General features: G+C 36.2%; 1 protein-coding gene across 12 annotated transcripts in view; it reads left to right on the top strand.

Moving 5' to 3' along the window:
• Window positions 1–16,180, top strand: part of atad2b (ATPase family AAA domain containing 2B) — a 199,220-nt gene that overhangs the window by 35,700 nt on the left and 147,340 nt on the right. For 9 of the 12 annotated variants that reach the window (XR_015517405.1, XR_015517406.1, XR_015517407.1 and 6 more), the window contains 4 exon segments: window positions 95–185; window positions 2,144–2,455; window positions 4,898–5,042; window positions 14,141–14,327. Coding sequence is in view for 3 of the 12 variants with exons in the window: in NM_001365966.1 (NP_001352895.1) it covers window positions 95–185; window positions 2,144–2,455; window positions 4,898–5,042; window positions 14,141–14,327 (735 nt within the window). In the remaining 9 variants the exon portion in view is untranslated. 12 annotated transcript variants of the gene reach the window in all.

The following is a 16,180-nucleotide window of genomic DNA, read 5'->3' on the forward strand; positions in this document are numbered from 1 at the left end:
ACCAGCCCCTTTAAGTGTTTATGATCAAAACAGTTTCGCTGTGCATTTGTTTTATCTGTACACTGTCTCTGTTTGTGTTTATGCTCACTAACAGGCTCGAAAGCACATTCTAGAAATCCACACCAGGGACTGGAGCCCCAAACTAGCCGAGCCCTTCATAGATGAGCTAGCTGAGAGATGTGTTGGTAAGACTGATGGGAATGTGATGCATTTCACTTTCATCTCAACTAGTTTAAACATAAATGATTGTTTGTGTCAAGTGAGCTCTGTGATAAAATACAGCCAAACAGAACTTGTTTAATATTTAGTCTATACATATATTTGTGTAACTATTTGTTAAGTAATACAAAATTTCTTATATTTAACTTGACACAATATACATTGCTTATTATATGCTTAATATACACTCACTGGCCACTTTATTAGGTACACTTTAATAATTCCGGGTTGGACCCACTTTTGACTTCAGAACTGCCTTATCCTTTGTGGCATAGATTAAAAAAGGTACTGAAAATAATCCTCAGAGATTTTGGTCCATATTGACATGATGGCATCACGCAGTTGCTGCAGATTTGTCAGCTGCACGTCCATTATGCGAATTACCCATTCCACCACATCCCGAATGTGCTGGTGACTGTGGAGGCCATTTAAGTAAAGTGAACTCATTGCCATGTTCAAGAAACCAGTCTGGGATGATTCACACTTCAGTTCATTTTGGAAGGGCACTTTATATGCATGGGAAAAAAGGGCATGTGCTCTGCACAGGTTGAGCCCTATGTGTGCACATCACATGCCTGTTAACAAGAGAAGTTTTACAAGTGACCGTTGAGTGTATATAGACATTAAAAGACAAAAAGTACTTGTGATTGTATAAATTTATGTATGTGTGTGTATGAGCGAACATTCATAAATGCCTATATACAGTACATGCAAATACTTTTTTTGTCTTTTAATGTCTGCATTTATGAATGTTTACACACATACTTAATATATATACAGATATTGCAGTAGGATATCCAAACTACTTATTGTGACATGATTATAGCACAAACTTTACTTTTAATAAAGACTTATTAAATGACTGTTAAAATTAATTCCAAAACAATGTAAATTGAAATAAATGGAATTTAGAAAGAATGCTGAAATTTGGTCCTAGTTATTAAAATAATTAATTATTATATATTAATGGTAGTACATATTCATCAAAATTAACATGTTCAAATTTAGTTGCATTTTAATATTAGATTAATATTAAAATTAATATTGATTTTTTTTCATTTAGTTATACTAACTATGTTATTTAAACTACTAAACCAGAGATGGTAAATCTAAACCAGAGATGCCCAAACTAGTACCCCGTGGGTAACCTTTGATTTGGCCCACCATCTCATCTGACAAAAGAGGCAGAATGATGGGGAAGGTTGTAGGGAATGCCTTTAGCAGAGATCATAACTTCTAATTTAACGGAACCACTTGTTTGTTTAATTGTTGAGCTACAAATAAGAAAACTGAAATTAAATGTTGTCAATGTATCATATTTTTAAAAAATGTAAATACTGTCACTCGACAGAGGACAATGCAGAAGACATCATCGAGCAAATCAAGGCAAGGGCAGGGGTAGCTTCACTAGTGTACTCATCAATAAACTCCATTGTTATAATAGGAATTGTTTATTTTTGATTGTAAGAAGTTCATCATAAGTATACAGAAATGTATATTTATTAATATGATTAAAGTATTTTTTTCTATTTATTTTTGTTTTAATTTTCATTTAAACAATTTTAATGTAGTGCAGTTTGGTATATTTACTTTCAGCCCATGGCCCTCAGTCAAAGTTGTTTGTTGGCCCTTCATAAGAAAAAAATTGGGCAACCCTGATCTAAACTATCTGAACTCAAAGTTAGATTTTTATCTCTATCTCTCTCTCTTTTTTTAATAGTTAAGTATTATTTTAAAACTAAAAATTTATTAAATCTAATTAATAATAAATGTACAATTTCTTTGTCTCTGAAGCTGCATTGAGACAATCAGTATTGCCTGAAACACTAGAATTTAACATGACTTGACTACTGATGTTACTCATGTTGTGTTTTTGTCATCCAAATATTTCTAACACTCCCTCGTTTCTCTCTCCATGTCTCAGGTTACTGTGGTGCCGACATTAAAGCACTTTGCACGGAGGCTGCGCTGGCGGCTCTGCGGCGGCGTTATCCTCAGATCTACGGCAGCAGTCAGCGCTATCAGCTGGACGTGGCCTCCATTGTTTTAGGGCCGCAGGACTTTGGTCGTGCCCTACGCTCTATTGTACCTGCCGGCCAAAGAGCCCTCGCTCCACCTGGCCAGGCCCTTTCCTGTGTCCTAAAGCCTCTTCTGGAGCCCACGCTGAATCAAACACTGGCCTGCCTGACGCGAGTCTTCCCCCACGCAGAGCTCCTGCACAGGGAACACACACACGGTATGCTTTGTTTGGTTGACTTTTTATTGACTAAAAAGAATTATTCACCAGAAATTGACAGCAGACATTTACTTATCTTCCAACTATTCCTAGCACGTTTGAGTTTTTTTTCTTATAATTTAGGGAAGATAAGACAAAGGAAGATATTCTGAAGAATGTTGGATAAAACAGCTGTTGACTTTCATGTTTTTTGGCCCTACTATAAATGGCTGCTCTTCCCCCCCAACATTCTTCAGAATATGTTGTTTTATTTTTTAACAAAGTACATTTTTTGAGCCTCATATATGGTGAGCTATCCATTTAAAAAGAGACACAGAAAGAACAAAAACTTGACTTAACAATAAAAAGGAGAAACAGAGAGAGCCATAAACACAACAAAGTCAGTGCTTCCCACTCATAGAATTGGACGGGCTGCCCAGGTATATTGATGGCTGCCTAAGTATATTTAGTGACACATTTTTTGTGCCCTCCTCTTCTTGTTTACCCATTTTGTTCTGTGCGCGTGAGACCTGTCAACACTCTCACAGCCTATTTGGGAGTTTAAAAAGTTGTCTGGCTGGGGTTTCTAAATCTCCTAAAAAGTCTGGGATTTGGCTTTCGATTTTGCTTTTTAAAGCTGTCGTTAATTGTATGCGTTTTTGCATAACCTTTTTACTTAAGCCTTCTTTCGAGTCAGAAAAAGAGTAAGCGAAACATATAATAATTAATTCTTTAATCTAAATGACTCAGAAAAACTTTACTCAGAGATGATGAATATTTAGTCTAAACTGGCTGCCAAATATATGTACATTAATAGTATGGTTAACACATTTGCCTTATTTAAATAATCTACATGTTTTAATCTTGTAATTATCATTTTTAGAGTTATTGTTTGTTTTAATCCCTTTTTTAATTCCTTTTTTTTTGTTTTTTATTTTACTGTATATTTGCTGTATATGACATATTTGATGATGTCAGTATATCACATAGGCTATTTTATATACATATGCATTCAAGTTTACTTTGAACTTGAAAAAGAGAAGCAGATTACCTGTCTGTGGTTGCACCTGAATAGCTTAAAAGTAATGAAATAGTGGGCATCTTTTTTGCTTTAACCCATTGAAAATATACAGTGTATAACTATGTCATAATAGATACAATTTTTGTTGATTATTAAATTGTTTTGTTTGTCACATATAGTTAACTATTTATGTGATGTGAGTAAATGGTGTGTTTCAATTCAGATACAGTGCACTATTTTCACTTTTTTCAATTTTTTTTCTATGTTACAGCCTTATTCCAAAATGGAGCAAATTGATTTATTTCCTCAAAATTCTACACACAATACCCCATAATGACAATGTTAAATTGTTTCAAATTTCTTCAAAATAAAAAAAACCCCCTGGAAAATCACATTTACTTAGTACTCACAGCCTTTGCCGTGAAGTTCTAAATTGAGCTCAGGTACATTCGGTTTCCACTGATCATTCTTGAAATGTTTCAGCTGCTTAATTGGAGTTCACCTGTGGTAAATTCAGTTGATTGGACATGATTTAAAAAGGCATCTGTCTATATAATGCATGACAACGCTTAAACCAAGCAAGACAAAGAAATTGTCTGTAGACAGGATTGTCTCAACACAAGGCTGGGGAAGGTTACAGAAAAATTTCTGCTGCTCTGAAAGTTCCAAAGAGCACAGTGGCCTCCATCATCTATAAGTGGAAGATGTTTGGAACCACCAGGACTCTTCCTAGAGCTGGCCGGCCAACTAAGCTGATCAGGAAAAAAAGTGACACTAACTTTTAACTCTAACTTTTTTCATTTTTGAAAAGTATTTTTGTTGTTGGATTGCATGGTTTGTACCCATTTAATTTTCTAATATTTTTTTCAAGTATTATTAAAAACATTTTTAACCTCTTATATTTGTGACAAAAAACAAAAACAAAAATTGAGCAATTAAAAAATTTGCATTACATTTGGGATTCTATATACAATGTGCCAGGAGTAAGAAAAAAAGTGTTTAAAAGTGTTTAAAGTGTTTTTTTTTTTTAAGTGTTTTTTTTTTTTTTTTTACAACTGTTAGGCAAAGCAAGGCAAGACTAACTTTATTTATAGAGCACAGTTTTTAACAACTTTAATGGATCCAAAGTGCTTTACAACAACAACAAAAGACAAATTAGAATTTAAAATAGAAAGGAAAAATAATAATATTTAAATAATAGAATGTAGGAATAAAAATACCAGGCAAGCATCAATTGAAAGCTAGCGATTAAAAAAACAAGAATTAAAATTAAGCCTTTAGATTAGATTTAAAAGCGTTCTAAAATGAAATATAAGCAAATAAAATAAAATCTATTCCTGCTGACCATTCAGTTTTTATCTGTTGTAGTTAAACAGATGTGGTCATAATGGATTGCAGAGAAATGGCAGAAGTCATATACAGTTGTTTCTCTGTTACATTAGACAGTGACAATCATCTGTTGGTGGAGGACTCGTACAGTGAGGATGAGGAATGTCTTGGTGCTTCTTCCATTTATGAAACTCAGTCCGGATCGCCGAAGAAAGCAGCTTCCTGCACGACCCATAAACCCTTTCTCCATTTTACCACGTGAGTCACTTAATTTCACTCTGAACATAGCTTTCATTCTCACGTTATCTAGATTTAGAATATCACTTTACTTGTTGTATAGTTAGACAGTTATTTAAATCAAGTTTATGAAGTCATTTAAGTTGAAGTTTATTGATGATACAGTGCTCAGCATATATGAGTACACCCCTCACAAACCTCTCATTTAAATAGAGAATAACATTAATTATAGATGAAACACGCATAGGCAAACACAATATTGGAGAGTGAGGGAAAAGAACGAAATGCAATTAAGTGAATTTTATTTATAAAAGGTATGGGGCGGTGCAGTGGGTAGCGATATCGCCTCACAGCAAGATGATCACTGGTTTAAGCCTCGACTGGGTCAGTTGTCATTTCTGTGTGGAGTTTGTATGTTCTCCCTGTGTTCGTGTGGGTTTCGTCCAGGTGCTTCGGTTTCCCCCACAAGTCCAAAGACATGCACTACAGGTGAATTGGGTACGCTAAATTGTATGTGTGTGAATGAGTGTGTATGGATTAGGGATGGGAAGATTCATCGATATGTATCGATACGCGGTCATGCGCGTGCATGATGCGAGTGCATCGGTTGAGCAGCAGAGGATGAGTGAAATTTTGGAAGCAAATCGAGATGCATCGGTTTTTGCGAGATGCATCGATTTTTCCGAGATACAGCTTATATTTTTAACATAGAGTGTATTTTTTATTTATTAACAAGTGTTGTCAACCTGTTTTTGGCGCATAATTTAATCGACCTACATAAAGTATGCCTTAGCAACGGATTTGCGGATGTGTACACTTACACTACAACTCAGTGTATGAGGTGTGCGGATGAAGCTAGTGGAGCGCCCTCAGAAAGCGCGAGAAGCAAAACAAACATTTTATTCCTCACTGAGTTTTAAATCTAAAGTATGGCAACATTATGGATTTAAGGATGGACGACATGACAGGACAGATGCAATTTGCAAAATGTGCCGCGCATCTGTAAAATACGCGGGCAGTATGACTAATCTGAAATCTCACTTGAAGCGGCGCCACGGTGTTGTTGTGGAAGCATCTTCCAGTGTTCCTGCATCCCCGGCTTTCGCACTGCTTCAACCAGCTCCAAAAGTGGTCAGAAAAGCATTGCAAGTTTTTTTTTTTCCGTGCGCAACAGTTTTGTGCGCTCTACGCCAATAACAAATGCTATTGCATTGTTCATCTGCAAAGATATTCAGACTAGTGTCACGGAGAACGAAGGTTTCAAACACCTCCTCCTGCTAATTTTTATTTAATTATAATAATAATAATAATATTAATAATAATAATGATAAAAATAATGGGTGTCACGGTGGCACAGTGGGTAGTTTGACCACCTCACAGCAAGAAGATTGCTGGTTTGTTATATTTTTATTAGCCTGTTGTTTACAGTGACAGTGATGTTTCAAAGCAGCATAACACTGATAGTTCACGACCTTAAGTTTTGAATAATCAGTGGCAAAATATCTTTGTAAAACTTGTTTTCATAGTTGAAAAGTTAAATCACAATTCTTGTTGTGCAATGCTAAACCTTTATGTTGAAAGAGTGCAAATATAAATATATTTTTAATATATATTGCACTTATTCATTCTGTTTATCTTGAAAATACTTAAATAATATGTGCTGTATGTTCTAAAATGGCCCTCTACTGTAAACTGACACTCTGGCTCTGAGAGAAGAGCCAGTTTTTTAAAAAAAGTCTTGGTTTTGCTCGGTTTATAAATAATCAAACTCATTCAATGGCACAGCATCCTCTTTCACATCATCTCATAAACTTGATCTAATTAGTTAGTGCTGAAATATCGCATCGTATCGTGATATGGGTGTGAATCGTATCGTGTTGCATCGCAATATGTCACAAATGTATCGCTAATATATCGGATCGTATTCTTTGTATCGAGATGCGTATCGGATCGGCATTATAGCTTAGATGCCCAACCCTAGTATGGATGTTTCCCAGTGATGGGACACAAAATGTTCAAACGGGTAAATGGGGGTGTTGGAGAGATGAGAGGTTGACAGCGTCCAAACAATAGAAATAAAGGAAACAAAACAACCTATTCTAACGGCCCAGTTTCTACCTTATCCCGGACGAGCCCCCACGTGTAACCCACCGGTCCTACTGTACCCAATCCACTCTGAGCTGGGATCGAACTGGCGATTATTTGCATGTAAGACAGTCGGTCTAACAAGAAGGCTTAAGACCATGGCCTCTAGCATCTGTTGCTAGAGCATCTTCAGTGGTCAGAGGAGTGAGGTTTACCTGCATAGCACTTCACTAACTGGCCTCCGTTACATAACCAAAAGAAAAAAAAGCATACACCAATATTGAAAAGAATATCATCACAACTCTGCGCTGCCTTACCCTTATGATAACAGAAAACCAAAAATACAGCGGGTGGAGCGTGCTCCTAACCTAGTGTGTCTAACAAAAGTGATATTCAAAGCCTATGTGTGCGTACAGTATGTCATGGAACATTTTTAATTGTTACACTCTCGTGCCGATAGATGATGCATCGCGATCCATCGCCCAACCCCACATTTACATTGACAAATAACTTATTATTTGCATATCATCTTAATAGCAATAACGGTCTTTTCATGAGCTGTTTTAAATGTCGCATATAGCTGCCACTTGCACGGCTGACAGCATTGTGAGGATTAAATGAAGCAAACACTGTTACCTGCAAACCCCACCCCACAAACTTTACAGTAAATGGCTTTAGTTATTTTCATAGCAGACTTGAAACACTGGAAGTATTTTATCCACTCTTGCAAAAGTGTAAATAGTAGATTAACATTCAGCACATGATTGCTAATCAGATGTGCCATTATTAGTAACTGTAGGTAAATCTGTCACCTGTTATTTTCATTCTCTCATCTTCAGCGCTTTACATTTTTACGGTTGTAGCTCCTGTCATCTGAAGGCAGAAGGCATTAACCGAGTGATTGACGGCTGATATTAACCAATCATTCGCGTTCAGTTAGAGCAGTGGACCAATAAGAAGAGCACAAAGGCGGGGCAAGCATTGCAGGCTTTTTTTTATTCAGCAGGTTCACATAACAACTGTTTATCTGTTCCTGAGTGCTGCGTTTGGGGCTTTTTGGTGCAAAGATACATTTTGCATAAATGTCTCCTAAATCCACACACGCTGTAAGGATTTTGAAGTGAAAACAATGAACGACGAAGGCCATTAGAACGACACAGCTCATGGAGCCCATTCATGACAAAGTCCTGCGGAGAAAAAGTGATTGACAGGTGGTCATTTGTTTGTAACTTTATTTATTTATGGTTTGGTTATGGGTAAAGCAAAGACTACGGGGGTCAGGTAGTCAAAACGGTAGGTCAGGTAGTCAAAACGGTAGGCTACAATTAATTAATTTGTTATGAATTAACTGATATTTAACAACCACTCCCATCTACGACGACGATGGCATCGTCCATCGCGATATTTCACATTAGACATTGTACGATGCCAAATTGGTCAACATCGCCCAACCCTAGTGCATATACATTAGATTAGTCAGTACTGACGCCAAATCTGGAGCTAATCTAACAAAATAACTTAATATAACGGTCCAAAATAAGTACAGCTAAATTTACATGTTAAAAAAATAGTGAATAAAACAATTAAAAACAGCAAAATTCTAAAGAAACCAAAGATGTATACAATTTTGTTTGTTTTTCCCAATATTTAGCATGAATTTAACTATATTTTCTTTTTCTAAAGATGTTCAGTGACTAAAATATTATTTTAATAAATATATCCATTTAATAAATCTGTTTTATTTAAGTGCACCAAAAGATATGATCTATATTCACAGAAAAATGTACTCAAAAGGTGTACTCATTTATGTCGAGCACTGTATTTAAATCCCTAAACCTATGCAATAAACTAATGCTGTGTTTGGCTGCCATCTGTTGGAAAGCTGCAGAACTGACAGTTGTCACAGAGAAGGCTTGTGTTCTTCATCTGACCTACTTCAATTGCTTTTACATTGATTTATTCATCATGGTTCAGTAAAACTGTGTTTTATGGCTTTAGCTTGTGATCATCAATACTTGCAGATCCTCACACTTAATGAGATGTTGGCAAGGGATTCATATTAATATACAGTATAGATGTCAAATTAATGAAAATGTGTCCTTCCTAAAGAGCTGCCAACTTTATCAATTATCTTCTGTATGTCTCTCTATTATATTATTGAAGTTTCAGTTAGCCATAGTAGCTTGATTCTGCTTGTCAGCAACTCTTACTAATTAAGAAACTATAAGGCTGTGTCTTAAAACTAGTGTGCTCCCTTGTGCAGGTGTCATGTCTGTGCCTCCTTGGTGAACAGGTTTGATTGGTATGTTCTCAACTCAGCTGTGTCAAAAATGGACAGTGTAGGATGGATGGTTGTATGGAAGGACAAACATTTGGAGGGATTGATGGATAGATGGATGCATGGAGTGATAGATGGTTGGATGTATTGATGATAGCTATATGGTTAGGTGAATGAGGAATGCATTTTTGATAACGGGATAGCTTGATGGTTTGAGAGATGCATGGCTTAGTAGATTGATGGAAATATTGATGGATGGACAGATATATGGTTAGATGATTAGTAAATTAGAGGGGCGGAAAAATGCTGATATGCACAAATGGGTGGATGGATAGATGGCTGGATGAATACACATTTGGAGGGAATGATGGGTGGATGTATAGATGATAGATATATGGTTAGATGAGTGAATGCATGTTTTGATAAATGTTAGGGTTAGTTTAATGGTTGGATAGATGAATGAATTTATGGAGTGATGCATAGTTAGTAGTAGTTAGGTGTAGTTGGTAGTATAGTAGTTTGGTGTATATACTGTTGAAACCAGAAGTTTACATACACTGTAGAAAAGGCACATTGCAATTAAAAACAAAAATGTCTGATTTTAAATCATACTAAACATTTACTGTTTTAGGTCCGTTAGAATTACCAACATGATTTACATTTGCTAAATGGCAGAATATTGACAGAATTGTTTTTTAGAATATTGTTTATTAATTTCTAGACAGTCAAAAGTTTACATTTGGGATGAGCTGATATAACATTCTGATGGCATGATAACCTTGGATAAAAAAAATCATGGTTTCACTGTACTACAGTATTCTAATTACCGCTCTAAAATATGTTTTAAATGTCTGGGTAAAAAAATGTTTTCCCCTTTAAGCACAATATATTTTATTTTGGAACTTTGGTCTATTCCTTCCGACAGAACTGGTGTAACTGAGTCAGATTTGTAGGTCTTGGTTGCACACGCTTTTTCAACTCTGCCCACACATTTTCTGTAGAATTGAGATCAGGGGTCTGTTCTTTTGTAGCTCACTTAAATGATCTAAGATGATTTGGCAGATCCTGGATCTGTTAATCTTGATAACTGATCTCTGGCTAATTTGGTTCTTCAAACAAGTTCGTGATTCAGATTAAAATGTCTGGATGAACTGATCTGAGATCGCTGCATGCAACGATTGGCACAGCAGCGTAATGACATCATCTGATTAATATTTAATTATCCATGTGAGCAAAATTACATAAAATTAGTAGTAAATGGTTTGTTAAATTTGATACGCAATAACTTACACCTTGTTGTAGGCTGCATGCTTGGCCCTTTCATGTGTCAAGAGAAATCTTTTTTTTAGTTTTACAGTTAGAGCAGATTTTCCTTATTATAGTAGCATTATTGTAGCCGGTTTTTTAAATCTGTGTAAAGAATAACTGAATGTTTACAAAAGCATTTTGATCTTGGTAAAGGCGTCTGCAACTTTTATAAAGCATCAAATCCTTGTCATATTAACTGTCAAAACATGTTTATGACTGCATAAATGTATTATTGCTTTAAAAAAAAGTCACATATTGTGGATGTCTATTATTATACACAAATTGTACTAAAACAATCTAAAAAGTTCATATCAATAAGTTTTCTCTTTGCACCACCGGGTGGCAGTCTTTGTAAGTTCATTGTGTTGGTGCAGATTGCATAAGTTTTTATATATATATATATATATAAAACAGCGGAATGAACCGCCAACTTATCCAGCAAGTTTTTACGCTGCGGATGCCCTTCCAGCCGCAACCCATCTCTGGGAAATATTTTATTATTATTAATCACTTTAACTTTATACATATAGTTAAACAATATTTACTATTTTCCCAAGTGTATATAACTATTACTGTAAGAAAATATCAGAATTTGATACATACTTTCTGCATTATTTTTGCTTGAACTGACCCTATCTAATCCTGTTTATATGAATTGAACCCGTTCCCAACCAGGTTTGAGCTACCAAAACTGTTGCTATGACAACAACTCTCGGATCAGTTTTGAAAAACGGAATGATCCTGGATCGTGTCAAATCGTCAATAACCAAATCCAGCTTACTGAGTAATCCACGTACAAAGAACGGACCCCAGGGCTTTGTGATGGCCACTCCAAAACATTCACTGTTGTCCTTAAAACACATTTTAACTAATTTGGCTGTATGCTTAGGGTCATGGTCCATTTGGAATACCCATTTGTGGCGAAGTTTTAATTTCCTGGCTTATCTATGTTCTTTCTTGATAATGAAATTCTGTGAAGTGGACCAGTCCCTCCTGCAGCAAAACAGCCCCATAATATGATGCTGCCACCCCTTTACTTCACAGTTGGGATGGTGTTCTTAGTCTTGTAAGCTTCCCCCTTTGTCTTACAAATGTAACACTGGTCATTAGATTCAACAGCCAAACAGTCTTTTTCACTGTGTGATTTTGCAAATTGTAATCTGGCTAGTAATGGTAGTAATAGTAATGGCTTCTTCCTTGCTGAGTGGCTTGTCTGCCCATATTGGTACAGGACTTGTTTCACTGTGAACAATGAAACTCTCTTACCAGCTTCAGCCATCGTCTTTACAGCGTCTTTTGCTTTTGTTCTGGGATTAATACATACAGTTTGCACCATAGCACATTAATCTCTGGGGCAACTGGGATTGAAAGTTGGATGAATGATTGGTTAAATGGGTTATGGATGTATGTATGGTTCATGAATGCTGAGATGCATGAATTGATAGATAATTGGATTGACGGTATGTGGATTGATGGAGAAATTAATTGATGGTGTGATGTATGTTGATGGATAATTGGATAGATGTATGGATGAATAAATGGATGTACAATATAGATGACTACTATTTGTTTAGATGAATTAATACATTTTTGGATAGACGATAGTTTGTTGGATTGATTGATTATGTGGATAAATGGGTAGATGATAGATATATGGTTAGAATGAATACAAGCAGGGCTTAACATTAACTTTTTTGACCACCAGCCACTGTGGCTAGTAGTTTTTCAACATTACTAGCCACTCGCCATTTTCACTAGCCACAATTTTTTTTGTTGGGAAAATATATTTTATACACAAATATGACTTTGACATGCTAAAATTACTTGATTTAGAGTTTACGTTATCTCTACATGCCTCCTCATTCATTTCACTTTTTGTGTGTCGTGTATGAGCTTGCTCAATTATCATGAGCAAATGGGTCAGGGTTTCATATATTACTATTCATTTTCATAATTTTAAGAGCCCAAAATGAAGGATCTACCCAATTTATCTCTGACCACGCCATAAATAAACAGTTAATTATTTCTAAGCCACAAATTTTAAATATGTGAAAACATGCAAAATATAGCTGAATACTATACTTTTAATTTAACAAAACATATGCACAGTCATGTGTTCTGGCTAACACTTATACTAACACTATACTTATTCCTGTATCCTGCACTTGCTGCTATTGCACTACTGGTTAGATCTAAACTGCATTTCGTTGCATTGTACTTGTACATGTGTAATGACAATAAAGTTGAATCTAATCTAATCTAATCTAAAGGTCCCAGATCACCAGTTAACTACACATAAATGGGGAGTTATTCTCCCATTAAAGCAATGTTATTGTGAAAAAAATAATAATTAAATCATATTAATGCAAAAGAAAGCAGGTAAAAAAACATACTGTAATAATGAAAGGATGATCACACAGGCATGGTTAATGATAGACCCATAAAGTATCTTTTTAAAGAATGGTTAAACCGAAAGCAACTAGCGCTGCTTACAATAAGTCAACTCTGGAACTCTTGAAAGCAGCAAGACTGTAGGTAGGTGCACGTTCCTCCCTTTTTGTTCAGTCTATTTAAAAGAGAACCGATCGCATCAGTTGTGTTTCGAGACACAGTTGCTTCACGAAAGGAAACGGGAGCGTGCACGCGTTATAAACAGTTGCGCGCATAACCTCAGCTGTTAGCGCGAGTAATTTTCCTCTCATTCGGTATTCACCTGCTTTGCTCTCGCAAAGTTATTTTTGTCAGTCGTGTTGCTTCTCGATCGCCTGTGCATGCATATTGGACCATCCTTATTGTCGAACCCTGCTTTTAGGAATTATTATCTAGGAAAATTATATTCAACCAGCCAAAGCGGCTAGTGGGAGTGTCTGTCTTACCCGAAATCTACCCGCATTTGGCGGGTTGGCGGGTGTAAATGTAAAGCCCTGGATACAAGGATGTATAGACAAATGTTACTGTGTGAATTGATGGTTAGTTGGATAGATACATAGTTGGATTGATGGACAAATAGATGGATGGTTGGATGGATTGTATATCCTATAGATATAGGAATATCCAGATGAATATATAGATAGATAATTTGTTTGATGACATGCATATTTTAATGGAGTATAGTGAGATCTATATATACCTTATAAGATGGCCAGATAATAGATTAACACGTAGACACGTTAATGAGTACATACATGGATTGATTGCTGTAAGGGTGGTTATATAGATAAATAACCATATAGCAATGGTTAAAGGGATGAACTTGTCAGCCAAAGGTCCTATCACCGGCAGGGATTCTTCCACACTCAATAACACGACTGAGGTGAATCCCTTGAGCAAGGCACCAAACACCCAACTGCTTCTCGGGCAGCCTACGCCTCTGGATGTGTGTCCAAGAGTGTGAGTCTCTTTGGGTAAAAGTGTAAATGTTATCTTTTTTTTTTCTTCTCCCTTTTAGTTCTGCCTACCAGCAGCCCACCTCTTACCGGCCGCGGCTGCTGCTGACGGGACCCCAGGGTGCGGGGCAGAGCACACACCTGGCCCCCGCTCTGCTGCACCACCTGGAGAAGTTCACTGTGCATCGCCTCGACCTTCCCACACTTTACTCTGTCAGTGCCAAAACCCCAGAGGAGTCCTGCGCTCAGGCAAGCTTAACTCACTCCTGACAATTCACACATCCTGTGTCCAGAGCAATAGGCTTATAATTATATTGCTTTTAAAGGTACTGTATTTAACTTTTGCCACTAGAGGGCGCATATTTACATCAAATAAAGGTTTATTTTGATGGTTCAGTGACTGTGTGTGGAATCATAGGAGTTGTGGCCTTTATTACATGCTACGCGACTCCTGCAGAAATCATGTTCATAGATGAGCTAAAGCATTCAACACTTATTATCATATTAGTATGAGGCAGAGTAAAGCTAACTGCTGCTGAAGTGCAATGAGAGCTCTAAAGCAATTTTTGTTGAGAGGTCAAGCACAGCATTGCATTAAAGCAGCAGAGCTTTTATTATGCCACACTCCAAACCTTCTAGTTTTTCCACTCATGATCACACGGAGAAAAATCAGCGCTGTTTTATCAGACTAGATACATTAATGTGAATTGGCTGTAGGTAATTTAGAATATTCTCTATCCAGGTCTAAGATGGACTGTGAGAGTGTTTCTTCTCACCTTCATGAGATGTGTGTGATGTTATTTGACCCCTTAAGTGAGCCTTTGACATAGGGATGCCCAAAGTTTTTTGTGTAAAGGGGCAAAAAAATACATTTCATTATGAGCTGGAGGCCAAAGGTAAATATACCAAATTGTATTACATTTAATGTTGCATTTGATAATTTCCTAATTTTTACAAATAAATAAAAACATTACTTTAAATCATATTAACTAATGTAATATAACTTTTAAAATGATAACTTATTGCATTACAAACATATAGTGAACAGTGGAGTTCAGTGCTGAATACACTTTGCCTTGCTTTGTCCTCCTTCAGGTGAGTGTGCACATTTAAACTAAATCTGATTCATTTACTAAATTTAATGAAAATGATTTCATTTAAGTTAGTTTTTAAGTAAAACCAACAAATAAAAGGTAAGATTAGATTAGAAATTACACTCTATAAACCATGCCCATCATTCCCCCTCTATTCTCAGATCAGCCAAATCAAAGATTACCATGGGCCAACTTTGGCCTGTGGGCCCTATTTTGGGCATCTCTGCTTTAAAATTTTCCAGAATAGTGAATATGACACTTTTTTTTTATTTGACTAAAATTTTCAGGACAAACTTAGCACAATTTATCATTAGATACCAATAATGGGTTAAGTGTCCTGAGTGGTCGTTCTCTCATTGTCAAAGGGAAATGCAGGTCTTGCAGGTGTTTGGTCTGATATAACTATGGCTGCTGGATACATTTAGAGTTCTTTTAGGCTGCATTTACACTGCAGATCTTGATGGTCAATTCTGATTTTGTGACTGTATTTGTTTTCTTTTTGTTGACCGGCTTACATGTTTTAAATGTGACTCGTATTTGATTGTCTGTATTTACACAGCGTAATGACCAGGAAAAAAAAAGAGACGCTGACTGACAGCTGATAATAAGAGCGCCCTTTTCTTCTTCATGTATTCAATCTGTATGTAGGGTTTCATGGTTTTAAAATTCTTTCTGACAGATTGTTTTACTATAGTTTATGACAGAAAAGTTCTCATTTGGCCGTCTTCTTTGGCCATCTAGCCCTTTTTAAACCTTTAGGCATCTTAATGTAATGTCCATGGCATGATTTCTGCATGTGATGTATGTAATAGTTTTATATTAGTTTATATTGGTTACATGGCAGTTGTTGCGCTCTATCTCCTTAACATGCTTAAATACTTGTGCTACATGACAATATAAAAGCTTTTTTAGTCGTCGTGTATGAGATTTCAGGTTTGTGACTTTGCTAAAGTCTGTTCTGAAAAGAAAGCGTCAGACTTAACATCATTCACTATGGTTTAGAATGAC

Source organism: Danio rerio, chromosome 20 (assembly GCF_052040795.2).
Source record: "Danio rerio strain M-AB ecotype USA chromosome 20, GRCz13ab, whole genome shotgun sequence".
Taxonomy (NCBI): Eukaryota; Metazoa; Chordata; class Actinopteri; order Cypriniformes; family Danionidae; genus Danio; species Danio rerio.